Source organism: Piliocolobus tephrosceles, chromosome 10 (genome assembly GCF_002776525.5).
Source record: "Piliocolobus tephrosceles isolate RC106 chromosome 10, ASM277652v3, whole genome shotgun sequence".
Classification (NCBI taxonomy): Eukaryota; Metazoa; Chordata; class Mammalia; order Primates; family Cercopithecidae; genus Piliocolobus; species Piliocolobus tephrosceles.
This window is the reverse complement of record NC_045443.1, coordinates 120,992,816-121,007,617: the sequence shown is the minus strand read 5'-3', so window position 1 is coordinate 121,007,617 and position 14,802 is coordinate 120,992,816. Positions and strand designations below refer to the sequence as shown.

At 42.8% G+C, this 14,802-nt stretch overlaps 1 protein-coding gene across 12 annotated transcripts in view; it reads left to right on the top strand.

The window, feature by feature from the left end:
• Nucleotides 1-14,802, top strand: part of MPHOSPH9 (M-phase phosphoprotein 9) — a 79,592-nt gene that overhangs the window by 28,943 nt on the left and 35,847 nt on the right. For 11 of the 12 annotated variants that reach the window (XM_023205818.3, XM_023205807.3, XM_023205815.2 and 8 more), the window contains 5 exons: nucleotides 2,302-2,427; nucleotides 2,593-3,053; nucleotides 3,351-3,506; nucleotides 7,899-7,986; nucleotides 11,636-11,851. In XM_023205818.3, the coding sequence (XP_023061586.1) occupies nucleotides 2,302-2,427; nucleotides 2,593-3,053; nucleotides 3,351-3,506; nucleotides 7,899-7,986; nucleotides 11,636-11,851 (1,047 nt within the window). The remainder of the gene's footprint in view (nucleotides 1-2,301; nucleotides 2,428-2,592; nucleotides 3,054-3,350; nucleotides 3,507-7,898; nucleotides 7,987-11,635; nucleotides 11,852-14,802) is intronic. The other variant, XM_023205811.3, reaches the window with a different exon arrangement.

The following is a 14,802-nucleotide window of genomic DNA, read 5'->3' as shown; positions in this document are numbered from 1 at the left end:
TTCACCATATTGGCCAGGCTGGTGTCAAACTTCTGACCTCAAGTGATCCACCCACCTTGGCCTCCCAAAGTGCTGGAATTACAGGCGTGAGCCACCACAGTATATTTTAAAGGTTTAGATGTAACAAATTAATGCCTTCAATGCACACACTCACAAGGTAGTTACAAGGTTTTAAAAATATATATTAGTGGTGCTCTGCAGCCTATATAGGGTCTAGAAATGGGACATACATTTAAAGCTACATGATTAATGTTCCTTCAGTGTTTTCAGTGTATCTATTGTTGAATCTGTAATCTCATTTGCGACAATGTTCACAGTTTAAATTTGAGGCCCAAGGTTAATTGGTTCTCCTCTCACACCCTATAATATGTCCCACCTTGAAATAATTTAAGCCCAAAGTTTTAATGTTTAGAGCCTAGACCTCTCTGCAACAGTTTTAGTGTGTGAAGCGCTGATTTCAGTTTTTCGAAATTAGGGTCCTATCTTCTGTTTTTTGAGACAGCGTCTTGGTCTGTTGTCCAGGCTAGAGTGAAGGAGTGCAGTGGCATGATCCTGGTTCACTGCAACCTCTGCCTCCTGGGTTCAAGTGATCGTCCCATTTCAGTCTCCTGTGTCACTGGGATTACAGGCCTGTGCCACCACTCCAAACTATTTTTTGTATTTTTAGTAGAGACAGAGTTTCACCATATCAGCCAGACTGGTCTCGAACTCCCAACCTCAGGCGATCTGCCTGCCTCAGCCTCCCAAAGTGCTGGGATTACAGGCATGAGCCACCGTGTCTAGCCTAGGGTCATATCTTCTTATTTTACTGATGAATAAAGGGACTTATTTTCACTTGATCTTAGCCAAAAGGCTGGGAAGTGATGGGGGGTACTTATTTTCATTGCGTCACTTTGTGACACCTAGTTTTGGTTGGCCAACTCTTTAAACAAACATGCTTGTAACTACATAGATAAGGAACTCCACCTCTTGGTGCATTTTACTTCAGGCATATGAAATTAATTTGGCCAAAAGTTTTCTCATCCTTCTGTTATTCATTATGAAGTATTTTCTTTTCTTTTTTTCCTTTTTTTTTTTTTTTTTTTGAGACGGAGTCTCACTCTGTCGCCCAGGCTGGATGGAGTGCAGTGGCGCGATCTTGGCTCACTGCAAGCTCCGCCTCCCAGGTTCACGCCACTCTCCTGCCTCAGCCTCCCAAGTAGCTGGGACTACAGGCACTCACCACCACGCCCAGCTAACGTTTTGTATTTTTAGTAGAGATGGGGTTTCACCGTGTTAGCCAGGATGATCTCGATCTCTTCACCTTGTGATCTGCCCACCTCAGCCTCCCAAAGTGCTGGGATTACAGGCATGAGCCACCACACTTGGCCTTCTTTTTTTTTGAGACTGAGTTTCGCTCTTGTTGCCCAGGCTGGAGTGCAATGGCGTGATCTCGGCTCACCGTACCCTCCACCTTCCAGGTTCAAGCGATTCTCCTGCCTCAGCCTCCGTTGTAGCTGGGATTACAGTCATGCACCACCTTGCCTGGCTAATTTTGTATTTTTAGTAGAAATGGGGTTTCTCCATGTTGGCTAGGCTGATCACCTCAAGTGATCGCCCACCCTGGCCTTCTGAAGTGCTGGGATTACAGGCATGAGCCACCGTGCCCAGCCTATAAAGTATTTTCTTACCTCAAAACTTGGTTATTGGCTAAGCGTGGTGGCTCATTCCTGTAATTCCAGCACTTTGGGAAGCTAAGGTGGGAGGATTGCTTGAGCTCAGGAGTTTGAGACTAGCCTGGGCAACATGGCAAGACCCTGTCTCTACAAAAAAAAAAAAATACAAAAATTAGCTGGATGTGGTAGCGCACTTGTGTAGTCCTAGCAACTTAGGAGGCTGAGGCAGGAAGATCACCTTAGCCTGCAAAATTGAGGCTGCAGTGAACCGTGATCACACCACTGCACTCCAGCCCGGGCAACAGGGTGAGACCCTGTGTCAAAGAAACCCAAAAAATTGGTTCTTATTTTGAGTGGGAGAACTACTAAGAATTTCATTATTTGGAAGTATTCATAAGCTGCTAAATAATTAACATTCACATTATCCCCTTAGTGTCTTAAATAGTTAGGAGATCCAAACATCTTTCCATTCTGAGGTAGACTCATCATACTGGATGATGACTTCCAAGCTTGTATTACAAATCTGACCGTCTCCATTTTCAATTTGCTTAAAGTCTTTCAAAAATCTTTTTATGGTGCTTATTTTGATATCATTAATTTGTTTCATTATTGATAACACCATTTAATTTTGTTTCGTATCTTTAAGTCTAATAGTAGTAATGAGATGAAGCTACCGTCACTGAAGGATATTTATTATAAAAAACAAAGGGAAAACAAGCAGTTACCTGAGAGGAATCTCACTTCTGCTTCCAACCCAAATCATCCACCAGAGGTAAAGTTGTCCACATTCTGCCGAGTGAACATGAACAATGCTTCCTGACTCTAACTTTTACCTCAAGCTTCATTTTCCCTAGGAGATCTAAAACCTACTCACTTGAAAACAAGCAAAACAAAGCTGAGTTCTGAGAGTAAGACTTCCTTGTTGTCTTGTTTTTAGGTCCTGACTCTAGATCCTACGTTACACATGAAGCCAAAGCAGCAGATTTCAGGGATTCAACCGCATGGCCTTCCGAATGCCCTTGATGACAGAATATCCTTTTCCCCGGACTCTGTTCTAGAGCCTAGTATGTCTAGTCCCTCTGACATAGACTCATTTTCACAAGCAAGTAATGTCACTTCTCAGTTACCTGGATTTCCAAAATATCCCTCACACACAAAAGCTTCTCCAGTGGACTCTTGGAAAAATCAGACATTCCAAAACGAAAGTAGGACCAGTTCCACGTTTCCGTCAGTATATACCATTACTAGTAATGATATCTCGGTCAACACTGTAGATGAAGAAAACACTGTCATGGTCGCTTCGGCCTCAGTCAGTCAGTCCCAGCTTCCAGGTACAGCCAACAGTGTCCCAGAATGCATTTCATTGACTTCCTTGGAAGATCCTGTGATATTGTCTAAGTATGTATTTCAGTGAATGGCTTGTAATGTTAATAGATTTTCTGTGATGTCTGATTGAAAATGATCTTTATTGAACTTCAGTATTGCATAAATTCTTAGAGATTTAGCATTTTTAAGATGGAGCATATAAAAACTTTCACTCGATTGTCAACTTTTTGTGTATTAATCTATATATTTTGTAGCAAAGGAAATATGCTATATTTTTGCCCATGAGAATCATTGTGTTCTTAGTTTCTCTTGTGGATGGAGACTGAGGGTAGCTTTCCTAATATGTATTTTTTATTCTCAATGAATAAGGATTAGGCAGAACCTGAAGGAAAAGCATGCTCGACACATCGCGGATCTTCGAGCTTATTATGAATCAGAAATAAATAGTTTGAAACAGAAGCTGGAGGCAAAAGAAATCTCTGCAGTTGAAGATTGGAAGATAACCAATCAAATTCTTATGGACAGGTAAAATTTATAGTTTAGCTGTGAAGTTTTCTCCACCTTGGATGTGTTATTTTCACAGAAGTATAATGTGAGAAAACACATTGAAAACATATACTTTGGATTTGAAATGTTAACAGTCATGTTTGCCTAAGTATTTTTGAAGCTATGAACCCCCCTTTTATAATATACTAATAACTGACATGGAGCCATTTGTTTCACATGGGCAAAATACTGAAACAGTTTAGTGAATTTTGTATATGCAGAGTAATGTCATTGATGGGAGGAGCAGTACTATGGACTTCCTAATAAGTCTATGGCTTATGTCCTGTGGCAATTCTCAACCTTTTTAATAGGCCCATTAAAATACTGTAGTTCCCATTCCAAAAAAACCCACAAAGAAATACAGGGGAGAATGACCTTATATTCAGGATAGCTTCACACTTATATTAGAATCACTTAGAAAATTTGATGCTTTCACTAGTATTAGTAATAGAGTCCTTGCAACATACTTTACAGTTAAATGGGACTTGGTCAGGCATGGTGGCTCATGTCTGTAACCCAGCACTTTGGGAGGCAGAGGCAGGCAGATGTCTTGAGCTCAGGAGTTCAAGACCAACCTGGGCAGCATAATGGAACCCCGTTTCTACAAAAAATTAAAACATTAGCTGGGCATGGTGGCGTGTACCTGTGGTCCCATTTACTGAGGAGGCTGAGGTGAGAGGATTGCTTGAGCTCAGGAGGTCGAGGCTGCGGTGAACTGAGGTTGTGCCACTGCACTCCAGCCTGGGTGACAGAGCGACAGCCTGTCTCTAAATAAATAAACAGGACTTAAATAGATTGAAAATTGATGCAGGTCTAGCTGATAGCAAGGAGTTCTTTAAGGAGAAAAGACAAAGCTCACTTCAAAGAGCTTAGGAGGGAACTAAAATCTTCCATCTGGTTAACAGTTTAGCTTTCAAAGTTATGGGAAAACTAGCCTTTATACTGTAAGTAGTTTTGGTTGCTGGTAGTTAACATGGCTGTCTTATTCTTGAATGTTTCTGTAGCTTTCATTTTGCATTTGGTGGTGTGGGGGTACGATGGTAGGGAAAAGTAATTTGAAAAAGAGCCAAACCAAGAGAAAAGAGACAGGTTTAGGTTTTTTAGGACAAAAACAGTAGATAGCAGGTTATGGAAGTTGGGTTTTTTGTTATTGTTTTTGTTTAGAAGGCAAAGATGAGGCTGAGTGTGGTGGCTCACACCTGTAATCCCAGCACTTTGGGAGGCTGAGGCAGGCAGATCACTTGAGGTCAGGAGTTCAAGACCAGCCTAGACAACATATTGAAACCCTGTCTCTACTGAATATACAAAAAGTAGCTGGATGTGGTGGTGCTCACCTGTAATCCCAGATACTCAGGAGACTGAGGCAGGAGAATCGCTTAACCCGGGAGGCGGAGGTTGCAGTGAGCCGAGATTGTGTCACTGCACTCCAGCCTGGGTGACAGAGTGAGACTCAGTTTCAAAAAAAAAAAAAAAGGCAAAGATGACTGCAGTTACTTCCTGTAGGAAAACAAGTATGAAAGAAGCCCACCAGTGAACTTTTGAAGGTTAAACACAGAGTCCTAAAGAAGGTACCTAGAGTAAATTATAACCAGTTAAAACATTTTTATGACTAGAAGGTGTTTGAGCATGTAGAGCAACGAGCAAATATAGGTGGAACAAATTGGAAGCCAGGGTTTTAAGTAAATGGCTGTGTTATAGCAGTTAACAGTGGCAGGCTTGGTTACTGGAGTAGATGTAATCACTGTGTGAAATGTATAGCAGTACATTATTTTCTCCTCTTCCCAAAAAAGATTTGATCTGGCTTATGGTTAAAAAAAAAAGCTGTGTTACAGAGGACAGTAGAAACAAAATAAATGGCAGTCATTTAGAACTGGAGAAATGATTCCCCCAAGATAAAAACCATTGTTATCAGCATATACACTGATTGTTTTTCAAACTTAAAATTGCAAATTGGAGAATTCCCGTGGTGTTACAAGTGTAGCCATTAGCCAGCTGTGATATCAGATTACTATGTTACGGATTTGGAACTTGGGACAGTGATCCCCTGGCACATTAGAATCCATAGTACTGAAAAAAGTCAAATACAATTAACACACTTAACTATTTGAGTGATTTTTTTTTTTTGAAGAATAGTCTTATCAGTATTTTGTGTCTGAGCCGCATTAATGCACAGCGGTTAGGAGCATGAACTCCGAGTGCCCAGCTTATGTTCCCAGTGTGACTGCTTACAACCTGTGTGACTTTCAGTGAGGAACTGTTTTCTCAACTGTAAAATGGGGCCAATGATAATCTGTTTTTTTTTTTTTTTTTTTTTTTTTTTTTGAGACGGAGTCTGGCTCTGTCGCCCAGGCCGGAGTACAGTGGCGCGATCTCTACTCACTGCAAGCTCCGCCTCCCGGGTTTACGCCATTCTCCTGCCTCAGCCTCCCGTGTAGCTGGGACTACAGGCGCCCGCCACCGCACCTGGCCAGTTTTTGCATTTTTTTAGTAGAGACGGGGTTTCACCGTGTTAGCCAGGATGGTCTCAATCTCCTGACCTCGTGATCTGCCCGTCTCGGCCTCCCAAAGTGCTGGGATTACAGGCGTTAGCCACCGCGCCCGGCCGATAATCTGTTTTTTCTTTCTTTCTTTTTTTTTTTGAGACGGAATCTCTCTCTGTTGCCCAGGCTGGAGTGCAGTGGTGCGATCTCGGCTCACTGCAAGCTCCGCCTCCCAGGTTCACGTCATTCTCCTGCCTCAGCCTCCCGAGTAGCTGGGACTACAGGCGCCCGCCACCACGCCCAGCTAATTTTTTGTATTTTAGTAGAGACAGGGTTTCACCGTGTTAGCCAGGATGGTCTCGATCTCCTGACCTCGTGATCCACCCACCCCGGCCTCCCAAAGTGCTGGGATTACAGGCCTGAGCCACCACACCAAGCTGGGACCAATGATAATCTTAATGGACAGAATTGTGAGGATAAATGGAACCTGCTTAAAGACCTGGTGTATAGTCAGTACTAAATAAAGCTTTTATTATTCATACTATGTTAAACACTGAGTCACAATGGTAACTGAATTCTATGTATCTTGTTATTTTGAGGGTCTGTGATAATTAACTTTACAAAGGAAGTTAATTATAGGAATAGTTATATTCATGCTAAATTTGAAATAGTACAGAAGGACCTAATATGAAAAGTAAATTACGATCGCTTGAGTCCAGGAGTTTGAGACCAGCCTGGGCAACAAAGTGAGATCCCATCTCTACAAAAAATCAAGTTAGCTATATGTGGTGGTGCATATTCAGGAGGTTGAGGCAGGAGACTTGCTTGAGCCCAGAAGGTTGAGGCTGTAGTGAACCGTGATTGCACCACTGTTCTTGAGCCTGGGTTACAGAGTGAGATCCTGTCTCCAAAAAATAAAAAAAAAAAGTAATTCGGCCGGGCGCGGTGGCTCAAGCCTGTAATCCCAGCACTTTGGGAGGCCGAGACGGGCGGATCACGAGGTCAGGAGATCGAGACCATCCTGGCTAACACGGTGAAACCCCGTCTCTACTAAAAAATACAAAAACTAGCCGGGCGAGGTGGCGGGTGCCTGTAGTCCCAGCTACTTGGGAGGCTGAGGCAGGAGAATGGCGTGAACCCGGGAGGCGGAGCTTGCAGTGAGCTGAGATCCGGCCACAGTACTCCATCCCGGTCGACAGAGTGAGACTCTGCCTCAAAAAAAAAAAAAAAAAAAAAAAAAAAAGTAATTCTCCCTACCCCAACCTCTAGTCCCAAAATCCCAAATTTAATTTTTTGCATTTTTCCAGAAATCATAATGCATATGTGTAGATACAGATTTTTTTTCATAACTAAGACCAAGCTATTTTATGTACATCTTTTTTTTTATATTTTAAAAATTAATTTTAGGCTTTTTTTTGAGACAGGTTCTCACTCTGTCACTCAGGCTGGAGTGCAGTGGCGTGATCTCAGCCCACTGCAACCTCAGCCTCCCAGGTTCAAGCCACCCTCCCACCTCAGCCTCCTGAGTAGCTGGGACTACAGGCACATGCCACAATGCCCAGCTAAGTTTTGTATTTTTAGTAGAGATGGGGATTCAGCATGTTGGCCAGGCTGATCTCGAACTCCTGGCCTCAAGTGATCTGTCTGCCTCAGCCTCCCAAAGTGTTGGTATTACAGGTGTGAGCCACAGTGCCTGGCCAATTTTAGTCTTTTCTCTACATACTATATTATTAGATTCATTGGATATATTCTACTAAAATGGCATCCTGAGTCTTAGCTAACACTGGAGAATTTGTCTTATGTTATATATTAGATAATTGGTTAGATTTATGTAATACTTTTAAAGGTAATAATTTTATCTTCTAATTGAAACTAAATTTATGGTTTTTAGATGTGGCCAATTAGATAGTGCTTTGCATGAAGCTACTAGTCGCGTGAGAACACTTGAAAATAAGAATAACTTACTGGAAATTGAAGTGGTAAGTACTCTTTTTTTGGTGGGAGTTCTGGTAAGACGAATTATTTCATGATAACATCAGTTATGTTTCTTGTCTTTTTTTGTTGTTGTTTTTTGTTTGTTTGTTTGTTTGTTTGTTTTTTGAGACGGAGTCTCGCTCTGTCCCTCGGGCTGGAGTGCAGTGGCCAGATCTCAGCTCACTGCAAGCTCCGCCTCCCGGGTTTACGCCATTCTCCTGCCTCAGCCTCCCGAGTAGCTGGGACTACAGGCGCCAGCCACCTCGCCCGGCTAGCTTTTTGTATTTTTTAGTAGAGACGGGGTTTCACCGTGTTAGCCAGGATGGTCTCGAACTCCTGACCTCGTGATCCGCCCGTCTCGGCCTCCCAAAGTGCTGGGATTACAGGCTTGAGCCACCGCGCCCGGCCTGTTTCTTGTCTTTTTAAGGAAGGCTTATGAAGTTTATATTTTTAGTGCTGTTGGCTTCATATAATACTATAAACTTTACCTTTTTTTTTTTTTTTGAGACGGAGTTTTGCTCTGTCGTCCAGGCTGGAGTGCAGTGGCGCAATCTTGGCTCACTGCAAGCTCCACCTCCCGGGTTCACACCATTCTCGACTGCCTTAGCTTCCTGAGTAGCTGGGACTGCAGGAGCCCGCCACCACGCCCAGCTAATTTTTTGTATTTTTTAGTAGAGATGGGTTTTCACCATGTTAGCCAGGATGGTCTCGATCTCCTGACCTTGTGGTCCTCCTGCCTTGGCTTCCCAAGTGCTGGGATTACAGGCGTGAGCCACTGTGCCTTTTTTTTTTTTTTTTTTTTGAGATGGAGTCTCACTCTGTTACCCAGGCTAGAGTGCAGTTGTGCAATTTTGGCTCACTGCAACCTTTGCCTCCCAGTTTCAAGTGATTCTCCTGCCTCAGTGTCCCTAGTAGCTGGGACTACAGGTGCATGCCACTGCGCCGGGCTAATTTTTGTATTTTTAGTAGAGACAGGATTTCACCATGTGAGTCAGGCTGGTCTCCACCACCTGACCTTGTGATCTACCTGCCTCGGCCTCCCAAAGTGCTGGGATTACAGGTGTGAGCCACTGCACCTGGCCTAAACTTTACCCTTTTAAAACTTACCTTTGGCCAGGTGCAGTGGCTCATGTCAGTAATCCTAGCACTTTGGGAGACTGAGGTGAGAGGATTGCTTGAGGCCAGGAGTTCGAGACCAGCCTGGGTAACATACAGAGGCCTCTGTCTCTACAAATTAGCCGGGCATGGTGGTGCACAGCTGTCGTCCCAGCTACTTAGGAGGCTGAGGCGGGAGGATGACTTAATCCCAGGAAGTTGAGGCTGCAGTGACCATGATTGTGCCACAGCACTGTAGCCTGGGCAAGAGAGCACGACCCTGTCTCAAAAATTGTTTTTCAAATTTTTTGCGATATAATTTGCATACCATGAAACTTACCCTTTTAAAGTATACAATTCCACGAATTTTAGTATATTTGGAGTTGGGCATCCACCATAATCAATTTTAGGACATTTTCCTAAAAAAAAAAAAATCCACACCCCTTAGCCGTCACCCCTCCTCATTCTGTCCTTCCACACCCTGGCAACCACTACTCAGTTTTCTTTCTCTGTGCATTTGCCTTTTCTGAACATTGATATAAATGAAATCCTAGACTGACTTTTCATGTCTGATTTCTTCACTTAGCATATTTTCAAGGTTCATCCATGTTGTAACATATCAGTATTCATTCCTTTTTATGGCTGAGTATGTTTCATTCTGTGAATAATACCCCATTTTTGTTTACATTCATCAGGTAACGTTTAGATTATATACTTTCTTGCTATTTAAATTATATTGCTATGAGTGTTTGTCTACAAGATTTTATGTGCCACATAAGTTTTTAGTTTTCTTGGTATATAACTAGAAGTGCATAAACTTTTTATGCTAAAATTACTTTTTACCCCCACACATTACCAAGTTTTATTTTTTTACACATAACTTTTTTCCTTTCTGAACAAAGACCTTTGTTATTCCCTTTTGTAAGGCAATCTTTGTGTATTACCTTTGTGTAAGGCAGTCTTTTTAAGGGTCAAAAGTTTCTCAAAGTCTGTTTACAAGTTTTATTTTTAATATGTATTAGAAGATGAAATGCATAATAGCTATCACAGAGTATGTATGAGATACATATAACCTTATTAACAAAATTTTGGTGGAAAATATCTATTTTGATTTTCTGTTGAGACGGAGTCTCACCCTTGTTGCCCAGGCTGGAGTGCAATGGTGCGATCTTGGCTCACTGCAACCTCCGCCTCCCTGGTTCAAGGGATTCTCCTGCCTCAGCCTCCTGAATAGCTGGGATTACAGATGCCCACCACCAAGCCCAGCTAATTTTTGTATTTTTAGTAGAGACAGGTTTTCGCTATGTTGGCCAGGCTGGTCTCGAACTCCTGACCTCAGGTGATCTGCCCGCTTCAGCCTCCCCAAGTGCTGGGGTTACAGGCACCCAGCCTATTTTGTTTTATATGTTGTTTTTATCTTTGCCTTCTTTTTTTTTTTGGAGACAGGGTCTCACTTCGTCGCCCAGGCTAGAGTGCTATGGAGCCGTCATGGCTCCACTTGAGTCTCAACCTCTCAGGCTCAAGTGATCCTCCCACCTCAGCCTCCTGAGTAGTTGGGACTATAGGCACGCACCACCACACCCGACTGATTTTTAAAATTTTTTGTCAAGACAGGCTATGTGGCCCAGGCTGGTCTTAAACTCCTGGGCTTTAGCAGTCCTCCCAAAGTGCTGGGATTTCCGCTGTGAGCCACAGTGCCTGGCCTGTTTGCTTTTTTAGTTCCTCTCCTCCTAAGCTTCATGACATTAGGGACTATTATCTTTTTTGTTAATCTTAACATTTCTAGCAACCTAGTGCCTGGCACCTAGTGGGTATTCCAGAAATGATTGTTGAATGAATATTAACATATCAGATGGGTTTTGAATTTCCTGTATTTTCATAGTGAGAGGGTATGAAATGTTTTTCTCCTCCCTAAATGTTGATGTTGGGCAACAAAGTCCAGCAATGCTTTCAAAATAATTTCCCTAATAGCAGTGGTTATTTTTTCCTTATTAAAGTGAACTGCAGGAGCTATTAGGTGAGTCCTAGAATCAAAGTGCCATAGATGATAGTTTCCTATATACCGTATGATAATGTCAGGGGCTGGTATTCCAGTAGAACCATTCTTTCTGGACTCTCCATCTCAGAATACAACAAAATAGATTTTTTATTTCCGTTTCTATGTTTTGTTCATTTTTAAATGCCCATAATTTATTAGCTCTTATTGAGGCATGTATTTTTTCATTTAAAATAAATTTTGGGCTGGGCATGGTAGCTCATACTTGTAATCCCAGCACTTTGGGAGGCTGAGACCTGTGGATTACTTGAGGTCAGGCTTTTGAGACCAGCCTGGCCAACATAGTGAAACCCTGTCTCTACCAAAAATACAAAAAATTAGCCAGGAGTGGTGGTGGGCGCCTGTAATCCCAGCTCTCAGGAGGCTGAGGCAGGAGAATTGTTTGAACCCAGGAGGTGGAGGTTGCAGTAGGCCGAGATTGCGCCATTGTACTCCAGTTTGGGCAACAGAGCAAGACTCCCATCTCAAAAAAAGAAAAAAAAATGTTTGTCTTTGTTTTGTAGAATGATTTGAGAGAACGCTTCAGTGCAGCCAGCAGTGCTTCCAAAATTTTGCAGGAACGAATTGAGGAAATGAGAACAAGCGGTAAAGAAAAAGACAATACCATCATTCGACTAAAATCTAGACTGCAAGATTTAGAAGAAGCATTTGAGAATGCTTACAAACTCTCAGATGATAAAGAAGCTGAACTAAAACAAGAGAACAAAATGTTTCAAGATGTAAGTAACGAATAATAGTAACTTAATGATATGATTGGCTAAAAGTAATTTAGGTATTATACTCTTACAAGTGATTATGACTTTCTAGGCTTATTTTATTATTTATTGATTTATTTTGAAACAGAGTCTCACTCTGACACCCAGGCTGGAGTGCAGTGGCACAAGCTCAACTCACTGCAGCTTTGACCTTCTGGGCTCAAGCGACCCTCTCACCTCAGCTTCCCGAGTAGCTGGCATTACAGGTGCCTACCACTGCGCCCAGCTAATTTTTGTATTGTTAGTAGAGATGGGGTTTCCCCATGTTGGCCAGGCTGGTCTCAAACTCCTGACCTCAGGTGATTCACCTGCCTCGGCCTCCAAAAGTGCTGGGATTACAGGCATGAGCCACTGCACCTGGCCTTTATTTTAGTTTTACATAACTTTGCAGCAACTGTGAATATGTACCTTCTTAATGGAGTCAATTGGGACTTGCCTTGCAGCAAGAAGTCAGATACTTAGAACGATGGCATCACTCCCAGATCTTTTCTGTTTCTAGCAGGTCAACTTAAAAAAAAAAAAAAAGCCTATGTCTGCATCAGGTCAACTTTCTTTTTTTTTTTGAGATGGAGTCTCGCTCTGTCTCCTGGGCTGGAGTGCAGTGGCCGGATCTCAGCTCACTGCAAGCTCCGCCTCCCGGGTTTACGCCATTCTCCTGCCTCAGGCTCTGGAGTAGCTGGGACTACAGGCGCCTGCCACCTCGCCCGGCTAGTTTTTTGTATTTTTTAGTAGAGACGGGGTTTCACCGTGTTAGCCAGGATGGTCTCGATCTCCTGACCTCGTGATCCGCCCGTCTCGGCCTCCCAAAGTGCTGGGATTACAGGCTTGAGCCACCGCGCCCGGCCTTCAACTTTCAAGCTATCTTAACATCTGTGTGTCTGGCAGGATAAAAATGCTATGAACCAGATTTAGAGCAGGTTTGATTATATTTTTTCACTTTGGTATAATTTCACTTAAAATTTGGATTTGTATAACAGTGAAACTAGATTAGGTTTCAGGTTGCTTATTTTTTTCTAAATTTTTCTTTCTTTTTGTTCTGAGAGACAGGATCTCGCCATGTTGTCCAGGCTGGCCTCAAGCCCCTGGGCTCACACAGTCTCCTCTCAGCCTTCTGAGTAGCTGGGTCTACAGGTGTGTGCCACTGTACCTGGCTTCTAAATTTTTCTTAACGTCCCTTTTCAGGATATTATGATACATAAGTAATCTGGAAGTATTTAGGCTGTTGAAATTTTCTGTCTAATTGCTTTAGATTTGCATCTCATGAAAAACAGCAGTCTTCCCTACTTACCTTTTAGTATCCTACCCTAGAGGCTGTTACTATGTTTACAAATAATATTCTTAAATTGCACTCTCATTTTTTTCCATCAGTTTCATACATACTGACTTTCTCCTCTGCAGGGTCACAGTGTGGCTTTCTTACACCATTTGCTGCAACACAGACACTTCTGCTCCTTTCCATGTGGTTCATGTGTGTGTGTGTGTGTGTGTGTGTGTATATATATATATATATATTTTTTTTTTTTTTTTTTTTGAGATAGAATCCCTCTCTGTCGCCCAGGCTGGAGTGCAGTGGCATGCTTTTGGCTCACTGCAACCTCTGCCTCCCAGGTTCAAGCAATTCTGCCTCAACCCCCTGAGTAGCTGGGACTACAGGCGTGCGCCACCAGCTAATTTTTGTATTTCAGTAGAGACGTAGTTTCACCATGCTGGCCAGGCTGGTCTCGATCTCTTGACCTCTTGATTTGCCCGCCTTGGACTCCCAAATTGCTGAGATTATAGGCGTGAAGCAGTATTTTTTTCTTTTAGTAATTTGTAAAATAATGGTGCGATTATAATCAATGGTGTCTTAAAATGGAAATTATATATCATTTATTACATCTGTATAAATATTGTTCACAGTTAAGCTGTGGTAGTATACTGTAATTACATATTACGTTTCCTTTTCTTTTTTTCTTTTTCTTTTTTTTTTTTTTGAGACAGGGTCTCACTCTGTTGCCCAGGCTGGAGTGCAGTGGTGTGATCACAGCTCACTGAAGCCTCAACCTCCCTGGGCTCAGGTGATTCTTCCACCTTGGCTTCCCAAGTTGCTAGGACCACAGGCACGTGCCACTATGCCTGGACAATTATTTAACTTTTTTTTTTTTTTGAGATGGAGTCTTTCCTGGTTGCCCAGGCTGGAGTACAGTGGCATGATCTCGACTCACTGCAGCCTGTGCCTCCCAGGTTCAAGTGATGCCCCTGCCTCAGCCTCCTGAGTAGCTGGGATTATAGGTGCATGCCACCACACTTGGCTAATTTTTGTATCATTGGTAGAGACAGGGTTTCGCCATGTTGCCCAGGCTGGTCTCAAACTCGTGGGCTCACGTGTTCCTCCCGCCTCAGCCTCTCAGAGTGCAGGGATTACAGGCATGTGCCACTGCACCCAGCCTTTTTCTCGTTAAGCTTTTACCTCCTAGTTTTAGCTTCCATGGAGGAGTCTCGCCTCAAAGAAGCACATACTGTGGTGTTTTTTTTCTAATTTTGTATTCCTTCTGCATTTGACTGAAAGGAGCTTCCCTCTTTCCTTGACTTGTCTATTATTTGCCTTTAGAGACAGGTCCTTGCTCTCTTGTCCAGGCTGGAGTAAACAATCCTTCTGCCTTAGCCTCCTGAGTAGCTAGGATCCTACTACTAAAGCGCATGTCCTTTACTTTGTTATATCAGTAAATAAGATTGATGGATTCTTATTTTACTCAGTGAATTACGGTTCTTTACCATGATTATTTTGATACTCATGGTGTCCCAAGTTTGGCCAGTGGGAGACACATCAGGCTGGTCCTGTATCTTTTTGACATGCTTTTGTCATTCTTTGAGCATGTCCATATTTCCTGGCACATCACTGTCTTCCAGGCTCATCTTACACTTTTCAAAGCCCC